This window comes from Pseudorca crassidens, chromosome 14 (assembly GCF_039906515.1).
Source record: "Pseudorca crassidens isolate mPseCra1 chromosome 14, mPseCra1.hap1, whole genome shotgun sequence".
In the NCBI taxonomy this organism is placed as follows: Eukaryota; Metazoa; Chordata; class Mammalia; order Artiodactyla; family Delphinidae; genus Pseudorca; species Pseudorca crassidens.
In genome coordinates this window covers 87,441,400-87,460,919 of record NC_090309.1, presented here as the reverse complement: position 1 = coordinate 87,460,919, position 19,520 = coordinate 87,441,400, and the positions used below count along the sequence as shown (strand labels likewise).

At 45.9% G+C, this 19,520-nt stretch overlaps 1 protein-coding gene and 1 non-coding gene across 3 annotated transcripts; one reads left to right on the top strand and one right to left on the bottom strand.

The window, feature by feature from the left end:
* Positions 1–307: 307 nt before the first annotated feature.
* Positions 308–414, top strand: LOC137206252 (U6 spliceosomal RNA). The gene has a single exon (XR_010934568.1). It is a non-coding gene; the product is annotated as a U6 spliceosomal RNA (small nuclear RNA).
* A 3,165-nt stretch (positions 415–3,579) lies between these two features.
* Positions 3,580–19,072, bottom strand: CMPK2 (cytidine/uridine monophosphate kinase 2). Of its 2 annotated transcripts, XM_067703775.1 has the most exons (6): positions 18,933–19,072; positions 17,835–18,831; positions 16,373–16,487; positions 15,236–15,437; positions 8,466–8,699; positions 3,580–5,237 (listed from the first exon to the last, which is right to left on the bottom strand). In XM_067703775.1, the coding sequence occupies exons 1-6, from the start codon at positions 19,055–19,057 to the stop codon at positions 5,120–5,122; spliced, it is 1,791 nt and encodes a 596-aa protein (XP_067559876.1). In that variant the 5' UTR covers positions 19,058–19,072; the 3' UTR covers positions 3,580–5,119. The 2 variants fall into 2 exon arrangements, with proteins under 2 accessions (XP_067559876.1, XP_067559877.1); XM_067703776.1 differs by lacking the exon at positions 18,933–19,072 and having other exon boundaries at positions 17,835–18,812.
* Positions 19,073–19,520: the final 448 nt, after the last annotated feature.

Genomic DNA, 19,520 nt, shown 5'->3' with positions numbered 1-19,520 from the left:
CAGTCCCATCCTCAGGCCCCACTTCTAATTCTAGTTCTCTTGCTGTGTCCACCACATCCTAAGATGCTTCCCCCCTGACGTTCTAAACCCCTCAAAGACATCCATGCAGGTTGGAACCAACTTCTTCCAAACCCCTGTGAATGTGGGTGTTTTGGCCTCTTCCCGTTACTCATGAATTCTTAATGGCATCGAGAATGGTGAGTTCTTTCCAGAAGGTTTTCAGTTTACTTTGCCCAGATCCATCAGAGAAATCACTGTCTATGGCAACTATAGCCTTATGAAATGTATTCCTTAAATAATAAGACTTGTGCTCGCTTTGGCAACACATATACTAAAATTGGAACGATACAGAGAAGATTAGCATGGCCCCTGCGCAAGGATGACACGCAAATTCGTGAAGCGTTCCATATTTTTGATGTGGCACATACACACAATGGAATATTACTCAGCCATAAAAAGAAACGAAATTGAGTTATTTGTAGTCAGGTCGATGGACCTAGAGTCAGTCATACAGAGTGAAGTAAGTCAGAAAGAGAAAAACAAATATGCTAACACATATATATGGGATCTAAAAAAAAAAAAAATGGTCATGAAGAACCTAGGGGCAAGACTGGAATAAAGAGGCAAACCTACTAGAGAATGGACTTGAGGATACAGGGAGGGGGAAGGGTAAGCTGGGACAAAGTGAGAGAGTGGCATGGACATCTATACACTACCAAATGTAAAATAGATAGCTAGTGGGAAGCAGCCACATAGCACAGGGAGATCAGCTCGGTGCTTTGTGACCACCTAGAGGGGTGGGATAGGGAGGGTGGGAGGGAGGGAGACACAAGAGGGAAGAGATATGGGGACAGATGTATATGTATAACTGATTCACTTTGTTGTAAAGCAGAAACTAACACACCATTGTAAAGCAATTATATTCCAATAAAGATATTAAAAAATAAATAAATAATAAGACTTGAAAGTCTCCTTGATCCATGGGCTGCAGAATGGATGTTGTGTTAGCAGGCATGACAACAACATTCATCTCATTGTACAGCTCCATCAGAGCTCTTTGGATAACCAGATTTACTGTCAATGAGCATAAATTTTATTTTATGTTATTTTATTTTTTTTGGCCAAGCCACGTGGCTTATGGGATCATAGTTCCCCGACCAGGGACTGAACCTGGGCCCACAGCAGTGAAAGCACCAAGTCTTAACCACTGGACTGCCAGGGAATTCCCAGCAGTAATATTTTGAAAGATTTTTCCTGAGTAGTAGATCTCAACAGTAGGCTTAAAATATTCAGTAAACAGATGATCTGTCATCCAGGCTTTGTTGTTCCATTTACAGAGCACAGGCAGAATAGATTTAGCATAATTCTTAAGGGCCCTGGGATTTTCAGAGTGGTAAATAAATATTGGCTTCAACTTCAAGTCACCAACTGCATGAGCCCCTAAAAAGAGTCAGCCTGTCCTTGGGAGTTTTGAAGCCAGGCATTGACTTCTCCTCTCCAGCTATGAAAATCCCAGATGACATCTTCTTTCAATAGAAGGCTGTCTCATCTACATTGAAGATCTGTTGTTTCATATAGCCACTGTCATTAATTATCTTAGTTAAATCTGGATAACTTGCTGCAGTTCTACATCAGCACTTGCTGCTTCACTTTGCACTTTGTTGTTATGCAGACATGGCTTCTTTCCTTAAACCTCATGAACCAACCTCTGCTGGCTTCAAAATGTTCTTCTGCAGCTTCCTCGTCTCTCTCAGCCTTCATAGAATTGAAGAGAGTTAGGGCCTTCCTCTGGATTAGGCTTTGGTTCAAGGGAATGTTGTGGCTGGTTTGATCTTCCATCCAGACCGCTCACACTGTCTCCGTAGCAGCAAGACAGCTGTTTTGCTTTCTTCTCCTTCATGTATCCACTGGAGTAGCACTTTTAATTTCCTTCAAGAACTTCTCTTTTTTTGCATTCATAACTTGGCTGTTTGGTACAAGAGGCCTAGTTTTTGACCTATCTTGGCCTTTTGACATGGCTTCCTCACTAAGCTTCATCCTTTCTAAATTTTGATTTAAAGTGAGAGACATGCAACTCTTCCTTTCACTTGAACACTTAGAGGCCACTGCAAGGTTATTAATTGGCCTGATTTCAATAATTTTGTGTCTCAGGCAATAGGGAGGCCCAAGGAAAGGGAGAGAGATGAGGGAAAGGCCAGTGAGTGGAGTAATCACATCAGACACAACATTTACTGATTAAGTTCACTGTCTTATGTGGGTGTGGTTTGTGGCATCCCAAAACAATGACAATAATAACCTCAAAGAGCACTGATTACAGATCACCAAAACAAATATAATAATAATGAAAAAGTTTGACGGACTGTGAGAATTAACAAAACGTGACACAGAGACACAAAGTGAGCAAATTCTGTGGGAAAAAATGGTGCCGATGGATTTGCTCAACGCAGGGTTGCCTCCAACTTTCAATTTGTAAATAACTGTACTGTGAAGCTCAGTAAGGCAAAGGGCATCAAAACAAGGTGTATCTGTCTGCACATTATGAAGGACATTATGCAGATATGATAAAACATTTCTATGTGCATCACTGATCATTTCCTCGGTATATATTCCAAAAAGATACCAGGGTCTGAACATTTTTAAGATGCTTCACAACTGCTTCTAGAAAAGAGAGACATTTCACAGAGAGAAGAGTCAGCAAAAAGGGGGATTGTACTGTAGAAAATGGAACAAACAAAATGAGCAAAAAACCCAGACACCTGCCACTGAAAGGGGAAGCAAACGGAGAAGGTGGATATTGAGCTTTGTGCACAGAAGCTGTGTCCCCAGGTGGACACGCCCTCTAGGATGGAACTCCAGACACTTCCATACCCATTCCTTATTGACTTTTCCTAAGTGAAGGCCGTCCCCATTCTCCATCTGCATAGTGTCACCCTCATCACTCGGTCCCCAAATGCCTCACCACCATCGCTGAATACCAAGCAGGTTAAAAGGAGAGAGGGACACCCTCCCCCTGACATTCCTGATGTCCCTTCTGCTCACAGGAAGAACCTGTAAGTGGTCACTTGGCCACTCCAGCTGTAAGGCAGCCTTGGAAATGTACTCATAATTCTTGGCAGCCACGTGTCAGGCTCAAAGTTCTATTGCTGTGGAAAAGATGAAGAATAAATATTTGGGACACTAAAGGTCTATTACAGGAACAGAAACAAACCTGGTAATGAAACAAAGCCAAGCAAATGATGCCTTGTCATCGGTTTCTGGGTAGGAGGCGCTGTCTGTTCTCATACTCAGTAATCTTATACGTATTACAGTGTATAGAGAGCGCAAGTGTATGAAGAATTCTTTCTTATTGGATTAGGGAAGAAAATCCCTTTAATATCTGCAATGAGGAAGGAAGTGCACTTTCTTGAAATGACGTTTAAAACAAAACAAAAATGCCCTCCTCTTCCTCTGAAAGCACTTTGACCACAAATTCACACCTTTTCACTTCTAAAGAAGTACAAAAGCCTGTACAAAAGCCTGTACAAAAGCCTCATTGGGGGAGCCCCTTCGGAAAAACCAACACACACTGTGACAACAGCATAGGTTAGAAAATCACAGCAAGTTTATTCATTGGCAAGAGACATAAAGAAAGCATTAAATGTTTGTGTTTCTAGGCTGCCAGCATAAACTTTTCAAAGTGTTTAAAGTGAATAACACCAAGAGCATAATTAGATATCACATCTTAAAGAACCCAAACACAATTTATCAGCTTTAAAAAATATTTTCAACTGTAAGTACATCTTTACATAGGTACATATATTATGTACAAACCACCTATAGTTTTTGAAAAATAATATGATAGAGTTAATAGAAACTTTATAATTTAAGAGTCCATGTGATAAACCTGTTAATGCCATAAATTTAATTATTTTGGGGGAATGTCTTCTTTACACATTTCCCTAAAATAATTCACAGATTCAATCTATCTTAGAACTGGAAGGAATTTTAAGTAATCACCTGGTTCAGTCAACTCCTTAAGACAAATGAATAATCGCTATCACTTTTTAGATCAAATTACATGATGCTAAATGACTCATCCAAGGCCCCGTAACTATTAAGTTTCCTCTTTTCTCAGCTCTTTTTTTTTTCTAGCCAAACAGATCTCAACACCGATTTCATGTGTAACCGTAAGACATTCAAGTGCAAGATAATTCACTGAGAAATCCCATTCCAGGATCCACTGTGCTTACTCAGTAAGATAAATTAAACCTGTCTGATGAAAATACACAACAAGCATTCTTGTCTTCAATTCTGATTAGTAAAGCACAGCCCCTACACTGAGGACAAACAAGACATAAACAGCAGTATAAGTACGTTGCTGGATTCGCTAAGTTTAATGCATCTACTTCAGTGCAAGACACTCATTCTATCCAAAGCCATGTTTTCAGAGGAAAGAAGAGGAAAGTAAACAAGCAGAATAGAATCCAAGGACTGTTGGTGTATTTGTATTCAGAGCATTGGCCTCTCAGGGGCTGTAAGCCTCAGACAGAAGTCAGATGCCTTCTTGGTCAGTGTCGCCCACCCACAAGATGGGTCTGTGGGAGGGTCTTCCGACAGCCGGGACACACAGACACGTTCTTCGGGAGTGGCTGGCTCTAAGAATCGGGGCTGAGCTCACAAAGATGGAGTGTGGCTAGACTGGGAGGAAACCAGCTCCGAGCACATCCCCAAGATCTCACCCGGGAGCCGGCAGTGCAGGCGCAGGAGAGGCTGGAGGAGCTTCTGTTGATCTGGAAGGTCTTCTCGGTTGCTTCTGTCCACCTCATGCTTTCTAGGGGAGACAAACCTTGGAAGGATTTGGTAGGGGTGTAGTTGAAAATCTGTTCCAAGAAAACGTTTGTTATACTTGGCAGAAAGCCATCACCGTCTCTCACTGGAATGTGCCCAGTCTCAGTCCCGATGGGTCATCGGGCAGAAGTGAGAACGGTGGTTCAGGTAAAATCGAAATGTCCCACCTTCTGCCACACGACAAGCTCATGCAACTGAAATCTGGGAAAACTGCATAACCAGTCGTGGGCTTAGACGTATCAAACAACATCACATCTAGTAAAATGTGTCTCCTGGCCCAGAGGAACTACAATTAATTGCAATTATTTTGGATCTCGCTTAACACCATCTGGAGGACCCTTTCTCTTGAAGGGCTGGCATCAACCACGTGGCAGCCAGGGTTCTCCATCCGCTGGTAGGACACTTCTACCCTGGAGATAGGCAGAATGAAAAGAGTTGGCCCATTTGTTCACATGGCTCTTTACGCAAATGTTATTTTCCTACCATAATACAGACAGATTGAAGCCAGGTCCCCATCTGGTTTATCGCACTTCCGACCCCAGGCAACTCGCTTTGCATACAGGAGACATCCGATACATTTAGTTTCATAAATGAGAAATTAATAATAATATTTAATAGCTTGCATTTACTCAAAACCTTTTATCTGCCAAGCATTAGCATCCTGCATGGTCTTCTCATTTCATATTCAGAGTAACTTCAGGAGGAGAATCAATGTCATCCACCCCCATTTTGCAGAGAAAGGAGCAAAGGCTCAAAGAGATTAACTAAGTTGCCCAATGGCAAATTCCTCCAGAGTCTGTGCCCTGAAGGATTTCACACAAGCCAGAGGTCCTTGGCATATACATTGTTTTCACTTAGGAGTCTTCTACAATCGCACTAGAATTCTACCTCTCCTTCCAGTCTTAGCTAGCCTTGGTGTGTACAGAATAGCCGGGGCTGATTTGAAACAGGAGGGAAGTGGGCAGGGCACAGCCTTTGAAAGAATGACATAGCCCGAGGACATGACATAAACTGATTAGAACCAAATGGGCCCAAGACGGCAGACAAGTCAAGTTCCACTGGACCTCAGTATACGCTCACTGTGACAAATCAGCAGGCTAAATGACACACCCACAGGCGCCATGACAGTTCCAAAGTCTACCATAAGGATCAAAAAGCGGGTGGTGGCCCAGCTCCTGGAAATCCCCGCCCCCTCCTGAAGTAGCTGGAATACTCCTCCCACTCATAGCCTATGAAATTACCCACCACTATAAAAACTGACGACCCCATATCCTGGTGCCTTTCTCACCTTCTGAGATGGCCCACAGTTTGACTGTGGAGTGTTTCTCTCTAAATAAATCCACTTCTTACCCATCACTCTGTCTGTCACTGAATTCTTTCTGTGATGAGACATCAAGAACCTGAGCTTCATTAAATCCTGAAACCAGGTGTGTGATCTCAGTTGGAGACTGTGGGTTTTGGCCGGGTTCGAGTCCCAGCCTCTTGGGTTCAAATCCCAATCTGAGGTGCATGGTTTCAGATTATATGACCAAAGCTCTAGAGCTTTGCAGTTAAAACAAGCACCCGGACTCAGCCATATAAAAGAACGAAATAATGCCATTTGCAGCGACATGGATGGACCTAGAGTTTGTTACACTGAGGGAAGTAAGTCAGACAGAGAAAGACAAATACCATATGATATCGCTTCTATGTGGAATCTAAAAAAAAAATGGTACAAATGAACCTACTTACAAAACAGAAATAGACTCACAGATGTAGAAAAGAAACTTATAGTTACCAGTGGGTAAGGGGTGGGAGGGATAAACTGGGAGATTGGGAGTGACATATACACACTATTATATATAAAACAGATAATTAATAAGAGCCTACAAGGGCTTCCCTGGTGGCGCAGTGGTTGAGAGCCCGCCTGCCGATGCAGGGGACACGGGTTCGTGCCCCGGTCCGCGAAGATCCCACATGCCGCGGAGCAGCTGGGCCCGTGAGCCATGGCCGCTGAGCCTGTGCTCCGTAACGGGAGAGGCCACAACAGTGAGAGGCCTGCGAACCGCAAAAAAAAAAAAAAAAAAAGAGCCTACTGTATAGCACAGGGAACTCTACTCAATGCTCTGTAATGACCTATATGGGAACAGAATCTAAAAAAGAGTGGGTATCTGTTTATGCATAACTGATTCCGTTTGCTGTACAGCAGAAACTAACACAACATTGTAAATCAACTATACTCCAATAAAAATTATTTTTTTTTAAAAAGTGCTCAGAGTAGATGGTAAGAAGTGGAATATTTCCCACCATTATCAGTAAACAAAGGATGTCCCAGTCATCAGCGATTGCAGCCACCATGGCTGGTGAGCTGGTGAGCCCTGAGGAAACTCAGGATGGGAAAGCACAGGATACTGGCCCCAGATAACTGAGGTGCTTTCAAAGGAATGATTTCAGTGACCCCAGACTCTTCCATCTTCCCATACACAGAAAAACGCTAAATTCCTTAACTTGACTTATCTGGTTTTCTTTAGTTAACAGTAATCTTCTGACGTTCAGACTACCTGTCCTTTGTTGCAAAACTCTCATGTGTCCTAGCTCTCCTGTCACCTCCTCGGAGCAGTTCTCTCAGGGTTACTTGAGATGCTGCCTCCCGGGCTTGAAGTCCTAAAAATTCCCGCCAAATAAAACATAACTCTCAACTTTTAGGCTGTGAGTATTTTTTAGTCGACAATGGTCTGGGGCCATAGCTCTGCCTCACCACCTACCAGCTAGGAGAACATGCCACATTTCTTTCCCACCTGTGCCTCAGTTTCCTCATCTGTGAAGCGAGGACGGAAATAATGCCTTCCTTGCAAGTTTGCCGTGAAGTTGAACTGAATTAATACCAACCAGTCAATCCTTTGACATGGTTTCTCTGCACACAGCTGAGTGGTTAATTATTTATGTTATAACAGCATTAAGTTAGGATAACAGTGCTATCAGTGTTTACTTATATAAACAATTCTGTTTTGGCTTTTCAAACCAGTCCTACAGAAGTAATTTAGTCGGCGGTGAAGCAGTAAGATGGTCCGGACACTCCTGCTATTGTGTTCATAGCTTTCTAATGAAAATGAAAGCACTGCCTTAAAATCAGAAAGGTCTTGAATTTAAACCCAGTTCTACTACTCAGTAGATACGCAAGTTGTAGACAAATCACTTAATCTTTGAGCCGCAGTTTTATAAACTGTGAAGTACAGCTAACATTGCCCCTGCAAGGGTTACAGAGCATCAGAAGTAAAATGCCTGGCACACAGTGAGCCCCTAATGGGTAGAAGTCACTGTGAGGCCGTCAGACAGTGCTTGTGACCATTCTGTTACGATGACCCAGAAAAGCGTGTTGTCTCACTCAGGTTCACGCTGGTGCTGGCACAGCCAGGACTAGAAAGACTAGGAAGGAGGTCTGATACCCAGTCAGATATCCTGTGGCTATAAAGCCACCACGCAGTGGCCCCATGGAACAATCCCATTGAAAGGAGTGAATCTAACTTGGAGGATACTGCCTCTCAGGTTTGGAAAATGGGAACCGTGTCATGTCCTCCACTTTGCCAGAGTCAGTGCAGTTTCTGGATCGTCGCCACAGCCAGGGACCCCTGCCCCTCACACGGCATCGGGATACCTACTTTTGACGAAATATGCTGTTGGCCTCCAGTTCAGCCTCCTCCTTGGTCCTCTCCATGCCCCGGCCCTCGATCCTCTGCATCCTCTCCTCGGGACTCACGGTGAGCAACAGGACCAGGTCGGGCTTGAGCAGGTCCCTGGGCCACTGGTATATAGGGTGATGGGCAGGAGGCAGGTGCTGGAGACCCCCACTTACCTCAGTGGCTATGGCGTAGGTGGCCGTGCTGTGCCAGTACCTGAGAAGGAAAGCGGTAGTGAGTTCCCCGTCCGCAGAGGAAGTCAAGGGAGCACCTGAAAACCAGCTGCTGAGGACGTTGAAACCAGAGATGGCTCTGCTGAACTTGTTCTAGTACTGTACACATTAAAGAGGTAAAAATAATCTTATTTTTTAAGTATTTATAAAATGTAAAAATAAGTTAAAATCAACAACCACAATAAGAATCCAGTGCACACCACCCAGAGCTCCATTTACTCAGTTAAAACTGCATGTATTGTGAGACTACTCTGTTGCCTTGGCCTTGCAGGATGCTTTCTTTTGTGATGGCAGGTTGGCATGGGATGGCAGATTTGTTCGGTAGTCCACTGGTATTTAATGCTGTATCTTGGCCAAACAAAAATCTGCAGGCCCATTCAGTTCCTACAATGTTTTAAAACTGAACTTGCTGGGCTTCCCTGGTGGTGCAGTGGTTGAGAGTCCGCCTGCTGATGCAGGGGACACTGGTTCGTGCCCCGGTCCGGGAAGATCCCACATGCCACGGAGCAGCTGGGCCCGTGAGCCATGGCCGCTGAGCCTGCGCGTCTGGAGCCTGTGCTCCGCGACGGGAGAGGCCACAACAGTGAGAGGCCTGCGTAACACACACACACACACACACACAAAAAAAAAAAACTGAACTTGCTGACAAGAAATGGAAACAACCTAAACATCCAACAACAGAGGAATGGATAAAGAAGATGTGGTACATATATACAATGGAATACTACTCAGCCATAAAAAAGAATGAAATAATGCCATTTGCAGCTACATGGATGCAACTAGAGATTATCATACTAAGTGAAGTAAGTCAGAAAGACAAATACCATATGATATCACTTATACGTGGAATCTAAAATATGACACAAATGAACCTGTCTATGAAACAGAAACAGACTCAAAGACACAGAGAACTGACTAGTGGTTGCCAAGGGGGTGGAGTTGGGGAGGGATGGAGTGGGAGTTTGGGATTAGCAGATGCAAACTATTATATATAGGGTGGATAAACGACAAGATTCTACTGTAGAGCAAGGGAATTATATTCAATATCCTGTGATAAACCATCATGGAAAAGAATATAAAAAAAGAATGTAAATATATATATATGTATAACTGCATCACTTTGCTGTATGGCAAAAATTAACACAACCTTGTAAATTGACTTCAATTTTTAAAATAAATAAATGAAAAATAAAAAAATTGGACTTGCTGATGAAATCTGCATTCTAGGAACCCTGGATAGGAGGCCTTTGTCTTTCCCAGCTCTCCAGTCATCCAACTGCAACTGTATGGATCAGAAAGAGAAATAAACCCAGATAAAATCTCTGAAACTCTGTGAATGTCCTCCCTGAGTGACAGCGGTCACTCTTGACCGGCTGATCTTAAAAAATGCTTTGAAGAGAGGAAAATCACAACCATCAAGGAAAATCAAATCAGCCCGCTCTTTCAAAAAGCCCAATGGGGCTTCGCTGGTGGCGCAGTGGTTGAGAGTCCGCCTGCCAATGCAGAGGACACGGGTTCGTGCCCCGGTCCGGGAAGATCCCACATGCTGTGGAGCGGCTGGGCTCGTGAGCCATGGCCACAGAGCCTGCGCGTCCGGAGCCTGTGCTCCGCAACGGGAGGGGCCACAACAGTGAGAGATCCGCACACCGCAAAAAAAAAAAAAAAAAAAAAAAAAAGCCCAATGGCTTTCTACCACCTGCCAGAAAACATTCAGCCTCCATCTAAGACACAAGCCTCTTCCCAGTGTGGACCCAGGCACGCTCTTCCATGGGGGTCTGTCTTCACACTTTTCCTCCGGCTGGAATGAGGGTCTCAGGCAGCAAAGTGCCTCTTCTTCCTTCGACAGGCCATGCAGAGGGAGCCCCCAGCAGAATTCACTGTTTCCTCCTCTGGGCTCTCAATGTCCTTCATACTCAGCTCCACTGAAGGACTTATTCTAAATTAGAGCCAGTTGTGTACAAGTTTCCCTCTTTCATCTCCTCCATTAGAATTCATTTTTTAGTCATCTCTGTATTCCAAAATCTGACACCAGCATCTGGCACACAATAGGTATGCAAGTAACAATGTTTTTTGGATGTAGGAGTAAATGAATTAGAATTATTTTATTGATTGGCATAGTTTATTATACTCTTGCCCTGTTCATGTCATATTCCAATTTTAAGTGACGAAATGCAAAACTCCAAATCCAGTATCAAAGGACTAACACCTACAAAAACATTTATGAAACAACTATAAACATCCCAATGTCGAGAGGCACCCAAGACCCCATCCTTGTCTGTATTTTCCATTTACTGCCTGTACTGTTTTAAAATCCTAAATTCTTAATCACTTTAGATTTGAACTGCTTTTCACAGTGAAAAGGACATACTGGTCCTTTATCTAAAAAATAAATGCAGAGTGTTATCCAAGCTGGGTATTGTTTTACTCTCCGCCACCTACTTGCTTTGTGTACATTGGTTAAGTCTCAATTTCCTCTTCTGGAAAATGAAAATCATGAGAGCTTTGTTTTCCTCCCATAGTTTTTACAAAAATAGTCAAGTGCTTTTTAAAAATGTATCACACTTGAATTGGGAGACTGGGATTGACATATATACACTAATATGTATAAAATGAATAACTAATAAGAACCTGCTGTATAAAAAGATAAATAAAATAAAATTCAAAAAAGAAATGTATCACACTGTCATTATAAGGCAATATTTAATTCTTATTGGACACTAAAGCTGTAAGATTTCAAATTATGATAATACAATACAGAGAATACTGAAAAGAACAAAGGTAAAAAATTAATTTGGGGGCTGATCAATTCTAATGTCATTCATTCTTCAAAGCCCTTTTCCACCTCTAAAAGCGTGGCCAGTGTAGCTGCTAGCACCTTGAATTCTGCCTGGGGCCATTCCTATGTTTCACTTAACAGACTTTTAATCACTCACAAACTTGTACTTTCACCTTCTCCACCAGATACATCTTGTCTCCCAAGCCGAATAAACCCAAGCAGGTCCAGGTTTTCTTCTTCTTGGCAACAAAACTACAATTTGCACTGCATTTTGCACATGCTCCGTGTTTACTGAATTAAATACTTAGCTATGAATACAGAGGCTGATATCATCTAAATGTAAAAAGCCTTCTTTACTGTAGAAAAACCATCAGCAAGAATAGATTTTTTAAAGGTAATGAGGGTGATTAAGTTGCCAACCTTAACTGCAGTCACCATCAAAAATTACTCCATCTCCCTTCTTTTTTCAGCTAGATGATGGTGTTGTCTAAAATGGATTTCCTTAAAATCTTTAAACATGAACAAAACCCATCCAGACAACAAATAACTGCTCTTTTCTTCTCATCTGACAAGGTGATCTAGCATTATCCCTTTAAAGAAACAAAATTGCAGACAATTCACAGACATAAAGAAGAAAAATCAGGGAAGAATGGGAGCCCTGTTCTGCAAAGCCAGAGTTCTCTCACTGACAACACTGCTGCTCATTTTAAATAATCATACCCTCTGGCCATCAATTTCAGACTCATTATTTAGTATTCTCCATTGCTGCCATCAGGGAAACCACATTAGCTCAAATCAAATGCAATTTGTTGACACATTATACATCACTTATAAAATAATGCTTTATATTTTTATAGCAATGTGCTGTTTTCAAAGCACGTCCACCTTCATCAACTCATTGGATATTCACCACAAGTCTTTTAATTTTTATTTTGTATTGGAGTATAGTTGATGAATAACGTTGTGTTAGTTTCAAGTGTACAGCATGGTGATTCAGTTATACATATATCTATTCTTTTTTCAAATTCTGGCCAGCAGGGAAGGGATAAAGAATATCATCTTTGAACAGATTAGGATGCAGAGAATAAGTGTCTACCTACATGCAGAAACCCGTGCTGCTCCAGGATTTTTGGATATCCTAGGAAGTAATGTGCCTTATGAAGTCACACTTTATTAGGAAAAGCCTAGTCTATCTCCTTGAAATAAAGAAAGACTAACTAACTAACTACATATATATATATATATATATATATATATATATATATATATATATATATATGGTAAATCCAAGGACTTGTAACAATAGGGTGGATCCCACAGGTGAAGAAGTCCCACAAAGGAAAGCAATGCCTTACCCTTGTCTAGGATTCCTTGTAACTTGCCAACTTTGAAATCACTATCTTGCCATCCCCAAAGTTAAGAGTACCCACTGGCATTATAGCTTAGACGACAGCAAAGGCCTTCTAACTACTTTGTACGGTTTTCATCTTCCCCACCACCACTCACCACCACACACTTTTTCTTAGGTCCAGTCACCTTTCCCCAGGCTTCCCACGCCTCAGACCACTCTGCTTCTTCGTCCCATAAATATCAAGCCCCTTGCTTTGGGGAAGGCAGATTTGAGATGTGCTCCGCCGTCCCCTTGCTTGGCGGCCTTATGAATGAACCCTTTCTCTGCTGCAAACAAGAGTCTCAGTGTTTGGCTTGGGGAACGTCGAACCTGGTTTGGTAACACACGTGGGCACCAAGGTTGTGTAAAAGAATGGTCACGGCAACAGGGACGATTCTCACAGGTGGCGTGAAGGAAGGCAGATGCAAACAGCAGTCAATGTCTAGCTGCTTGTAGAGACAGTTCAAGAACACGCAGAACTAACCTTCGGTGACGGTGACGGAGTCAGGGTCATGGTTCCCACGGGCGGGAGGATGGGTCGTGACTGGGAGGGAAGGAACTTACAGGGTGGAGTAAGGTTCTAAGTCACGACCTGGGTGCAGGATGTACTTGAACATGTTCACGTTTTAAAATTCCTTGAGATTTCCATTTATAATTAGTGCTCTTCCCTGAACACTTGTCAGGCTTCAGTGCAACTGCTCATCTTTCCAAAAATAAGTCAAATTGCAGCAAGAACAAGATGTACACTGGAGTCATGTTAAGGACGAATTCAGCTGCAACTGAAGCCCTTTGGTACTCCCCACCAACTGCATTTCTCTCTCTTTCCCAGGGGACAGCACTCTCCTAAATTTGGTGTTCAACATCCTTCCATCCCTTTTTTGGTATTATGTTTTATATTCTTTTGCATGTGTTCTACTGAATATCTTTCTGCAAGTTGATTTCTTTCATTTGAAATTATAGTTTTGTAACTTAGGCACATTGATGCATCCTATGAGAGCATATGGCTGTTCGGTGCTCCATTTCATAAATATATGCCAGTATTAATTTACCCTTTCTTCTGCTGATGCCTTTGGTTTTTCAAGTTTTTTAATATTATGAACAAAGCTGAAACAAACTGTATTTCTTCAGGAAGTGGAAGCAATCTTCTCAAATTGCTCCCCAAGACACCCTACAGGTGCCCACTCCCACCAGCACCATGTGAGTTTCTATCAATCCACATCATCTCCAACTCTGGGCTATCAGACTTTTCTAATGAGTTCTCACCAACCTGATGAGAGTAAAACGGGCTCTCATCGTCGTTTGAATTTCCATTCCTAGTAGGACTTGCCTGCCGTTCCCTTTGTCCATTTTTGTAGCACTTTTAAGCTACTTCTTATATATGAAATTTCAAAATACAACTCAGCTTCTGTCACTCCATTATATGAAACCTCCCAAAGGCCCCCCTCTGCACTCAGAATAAAATCCACACTCTTTTATCACAGCTACAGACCCTGCTGACCTGTCTCTGTCTTTTTATCCATCCAGAAAGCAGCCCCTCGTCCACATGTTTTCCTCACGATGGCCTGTTTCTAGACCTGGAATGTGTTCGTGTCTTCCCGTCTCTACACTTTGCTTTTGCTGAACCCTCTCCCACAAAGCTTTTACTCCAGGATTTTCAGGTGTGTCTCTCTTTGGTCATTCAGAGCGCAGACCACTGGTACCCCCTCAGGCAGGCCTTCCTAAGTCACATCTAGTGGGGGGTTAGCCATCCTCCACCACACGACCTTGATCTCTCCTCTTTATAGTATTTATCACTCTCTGATATTACTTTATGTATCTATATGCTTGATCATTACCTTCTCCTTCAACAGAATGTTTGCTCCATGAAAGCAGGGCACTGCCTAGCTCCTTTACCACCGAATCCTCTAAACTGAGAACTGTCTTTGGCAAATGGTAGATGCCCAATATATGTTTGTTGAATAAGCCAATAAACAAATGAACCACTGAAAGCTTGATTTGTGAAGCAGAGACTTTTGTTAATATCCCCCATATGCTGTTTCTAGCTCTGTCACTTTGGCAAGTTACTTAACTTTTCTAAGACCTGTGTTTCTCACCAGTAATTTTAGTATCTATGTAGTAGTCGTTCCAGATGTTAGTATAGTATGTATAATGTCTTTAGCAAAATGCCAGCCAGTGGTGTAAGTGATTAAGAAATCATAGACATCATTCCTGTTATTATCATAATACACTTTGTCTTAAACACTATTGTGTACTTGCATGTATATGTACACACACACACACACACACACACACACACACACACACCTCATACGTTAGGAGGAAAATGCCGAATTCAACGCGTCTTCATACCCACCTGTCTACAATCACAGGCGATTTGGCAGATTCTTTAGCTATTTCAGAAGCCACGATATAATTGCCCAAAGAGTAAAAAGCTCTTCTAATGATAGTTGGTTCATCATCAAAGATTTTCCTCCACTGGCTGATGCAAGAGGGTGGTGACTTCAAGAGAACAGCCTTGAGTGAATCTGAAACTGACTGGGTCACAGTGGTTTTACCTGCAGGTCGGACACAAAATGCAGCACATCTTAACCACAGCCACGGTATCACTCCCAAAAGTGAACACTGATGTCAGAGCAAAGACATTCTTTCCCCCTGTTACCAGAAGGAGTTGATTAAATAATACAATTCTTTACAAAAAGTTGCCAATCCTTGGGAATTCAGGATTCCTGTTTGGTGTGAGAATGCTTGAAAGTAAAAAACAAATGGTCATCCCGTTTACAAACTAATGATAAACTCTGCTATCAGCTTCCAGGAACTCACTCCTCCCACCACACCTCACCTGACTCAGGAAGGAGACTCACGGGGAACCCCGTGACCCTGTGGTTCTCCCAGATCCACCCTGTCCTTGGGTATTCCCTGTGGCCCTTGGAGCCACCCTTTTCCTGCTGTCGTGTGTTGGACTAAGTGTGGGCACGTCCACTGTATTCTGATGCCTATCTGGCAGCTCCAAAGGCTTCTGCCCTCCACTCCCTAGCTCTTCCACACTTTGTTTCCACAGGGGCCTCTGAACTGCCTGCAGTTCCTGGACACACCAGGCCGGTTCGGGTCCCCAGCTTCACCCTGCTGTTCCTTCTGTCTGGAGGCTCTCTCCCGCCTTCCTCACCCGACCAATTCTTGTCCTACTGAAAGCCCAGTCCAGGATCCATCCTTCCAAGGTCTCCCGGACCGTGACCGCCCCTCATCTCCCACACCGAGGCTGTACCCAGTGCCCTCCCATGTTCACCGGAGCACCTGAGGCTCCCCCCACCTTACGGGGATGGATAACGGAAGTTATCCATCTTTGTGTCCCAGGCCAGCCTTGCTCCATGCCTGGCACACGACAGAGGCTCACAGGAGGCTTATGAATTGAACCCTGTATAAAGTTTTGTGTGTCAAGAATTGTCTATTCCTACAACTCATTGCCTGTAACTAGAAGGTAATATTCTCTTACCTGTGGCATCCAGGCCTTCAATGACAATAACGGGGAACTTTCCCTTCTGGACCTGCTCTGGGCACTGGTCAACCAGGTCCAGCACAGCCCGGGCTTCAGGAATGAAGGATGTACACTGTAAAAGAATGTCCGTGCATCAGCAGCAAAGCAACGGGGCCCTGGCAGAAGCCATATCTAATTGCTGAGAAGAAGACGGCACAATGCTAATAAGGCATGAGCTATGTTTGGCACCACGCCAAAATGTGAAGTATTTTGAACCTGAGCAAGGGCTGCCTTGCTTTATTTTGTCCCACGTAGCTGAGGCTCAAAAAGGCCGTAACTGTCGGGACCACCCAGCCTGCAACTCTCATTGACCAGCTTCCCCCAGAGGAGGAAGGGCAGAAAAGATGTATAATTGCAAAGCAGTGTCACGTAGCGACAGTGGAACCGTGGGCCCTGTGTGTCACAAATGTGGGAAATCAGCCACACTGTAGGCTCCAAAGAAAGCAATCAGCATCCCGTCCTTTGCTAAGCTCTTGGGGGCTCAGAAGAGTGCCAAGCACTGCAATCACCAAGCGGGCAGGGCGGCGTCTCCGGGAGATTCCAGGTTTTGAACTGTGCATGACCTCACGTGTACTCACAGCACCTCTACAGAGAGGCCCAGACATGTATTTTCTTCTTACGTGCTTACTCTGAGCCAGGCAACAGTCTAAGTGCTTTCACAGTATTAACTTGGCCCCTGTTGAAGAGAACCCTGTGAGTGTGCTACCGTTATTAACCCCATCTACGGATCAGGGAAACCAAGGCAAAGAAGAATGTTTAATAAACTTACTGAAACTAACACAGGTAATACATGCCAGAGTTTGGATTTGAACCCAGGTCTTGCAATCTTAACCACTCGGAAATACTATCCCAAGGCTCATACAAGGTATCTAAGACCCATAGTCCAGCCTAGGGACCTGCCCAGGCTGCGCTCAGGCAGAATCTTAGCTGTCCCGCACCGAGCACCTCTTGTGGGTCAGATGCTTCCGGAGTAGCCGAGTGTCTGGGTGGCAGCCAGTAAGCAAGCAGGCACCGCTTAATCTAAGTTTCTTAAAACCCCAAAGCTCACGCCCTTTCTCTACACCCCGACCTCCCGGAACAGGGTCCTCACTTCCAAGATGGCATTGCTTTCCCCCGTACCCAGCGGCACAACTCCCCCACCTCGGGCACCGCCAGCGCGGGAGCCGCACCGCTCCTGTTGGGATGTCAGTTTCCCCCATGGGGTTGGGGGTCCCTGGCGAGCAAGAATCTGGAAAGAGCCACGGTGTCTAAACAGAGGCTGGCCCACCGGCGACCTTCACCACCAGATTTGCGCTCGGGAGTAAAGCAACTCCCTGGCAAAGGGAGGTCTGGACAGGCCAGCCCCGCGGAGAGCGCACGGTGTCCACTTCCCTGGCCTGGGGGATCCACCCTGAGCGCTGGGAAGAGATCCAACTCTTACCGCCTCCAGAACGGCGCGGGCGGCCTCCCGGCGGGGGAAGACCCCGGAGCTAGGCAGGTCCAGCACCACCGGGTGCAGCGCGGGCTCCGGCACGGGCACGACAAGCTCGCGGCCCACCTGCCGCCACCCCAGGCCGTCCCGCCGTTCCCACGGGAGCTGCCACAGCCGGCAGAGCGGGTCGCCGGAGAACTCGGCCAGGCGCGGGCGCGGAGCCTCCGGGCAGGCATCCAGCAGTGCCAGCAGCGCGCTCCGGGTGTCGGGGCTGTCGCGGGGGTCGCGGAGAAGGAAGCCGTGCTGCAGGCCCCCCGCCCCGCCGCCCGGGCGGTAGCACAGCAGGCGGCGCAGCTGGCACCGCCGGAAGGGGCCGCGCCGCAGCTGGTGCAGCAAGCGCTGGTGCAGCCGGGCCGCGCGCACCCGGGCCGCGCAGCCCGCGCTCCCGGCCACCGGCACGCTCAGAGAGTAGCTGCGGCCCGGGGGGCCCAGGAGCGCGGCCACGCTGGGGTCGGGGCGCGCGCCCGGGGCCTCGTCGCCCACTGCGAAATGGGCCAGGGTGCAGCCGGGCAGCTCCAGCGCGAAGCAGCGCGGCGGCGCCATGGCCCGACCGGAGGCCCCGCGCCGCAGCCCCGAGAGACGCGCGAGCAGCAGTGGGGCGCGCGGGCGGCGGCCAAAGACCATGGGCGCCTCCCGGTCCCGCCCCGCGCGTCGAAATCGAAACCCGGGACTCGGCGGGCGGCGCCGCGGGGAAAAGCGAAAGTGAAGCGGCAGCGGCGGCGGCGGCGGGGGCGGTGGCGGTGGCGGGAAGCGGGCGGGGCCCTGGATGGGGCGCCCTCCCCGGCCTCCGCTTCCGCCTCTGCCTCGCCGCGAGGTCGCGCCGGGAGCAGGCAGCCGCCGGGAGGGGATTCCCGCAGGGGCCGGGCCGCAGGCTGCCGCCGATGGGGACCTGCGCTGCGATCGATGGGGAGCGGGCACGGGGTGCCAGGCCCCGTTTGAATAATTCCTGAGAGTGTGTGTGTGTGTGTGTGTGTGTGTGTGTGTGTGTGTGTCTCACCTGCGCCACCACCGGCTCTTGCTCGCTCTCTGGTACCGCCGACGCCTCACCTGGGCTCGCCTTGCGGGCCTCGCAGACGCGGCCGCTCGCGACCCCAGCCCTGCGCCCCGAGCGCCCTCCCCGCCCGCGCCCGGACTCCAGGCCTGGGAGCCGCTGGAGCGTTTTCACCCCGCATTGCACACGCTTTTCCCTCTTTTGGAATTAACCCCTCCTTTTGCTGACTTTCAAACTGAGAAGTGTCCCCAGACTGGCACCTCTAAGTTGACTTACGCCAAATTAAAGTCGTGTACGCAGGTCCAATGAGACAGCAGCTTGACGGCCTGGAAGCGCCTTATCAGCCAGCAGCCGGCGTCAGATGTATTGCTGCCTTTGTATAGTAAAGCAGCATGGACAAGATTATTTGGGTGTTTTATTTTGTTTTTACTCATTGACTGATATCTTTGAAGATGATTGTCCAGCAGACCCAAAAGTTAGAATTGAAACAAAGATGGAAACCATTAGATAAACTGAAAGCATATAGTTATGATTTAATCAAATGTGCATTTAGTGTAGGATTAAGTTTAATTCTGAAAGGAAAACCCTTTATGATAGACATGAACTATTACAGATATGTGGTTGAAGTATGGTTAATAGGCAAG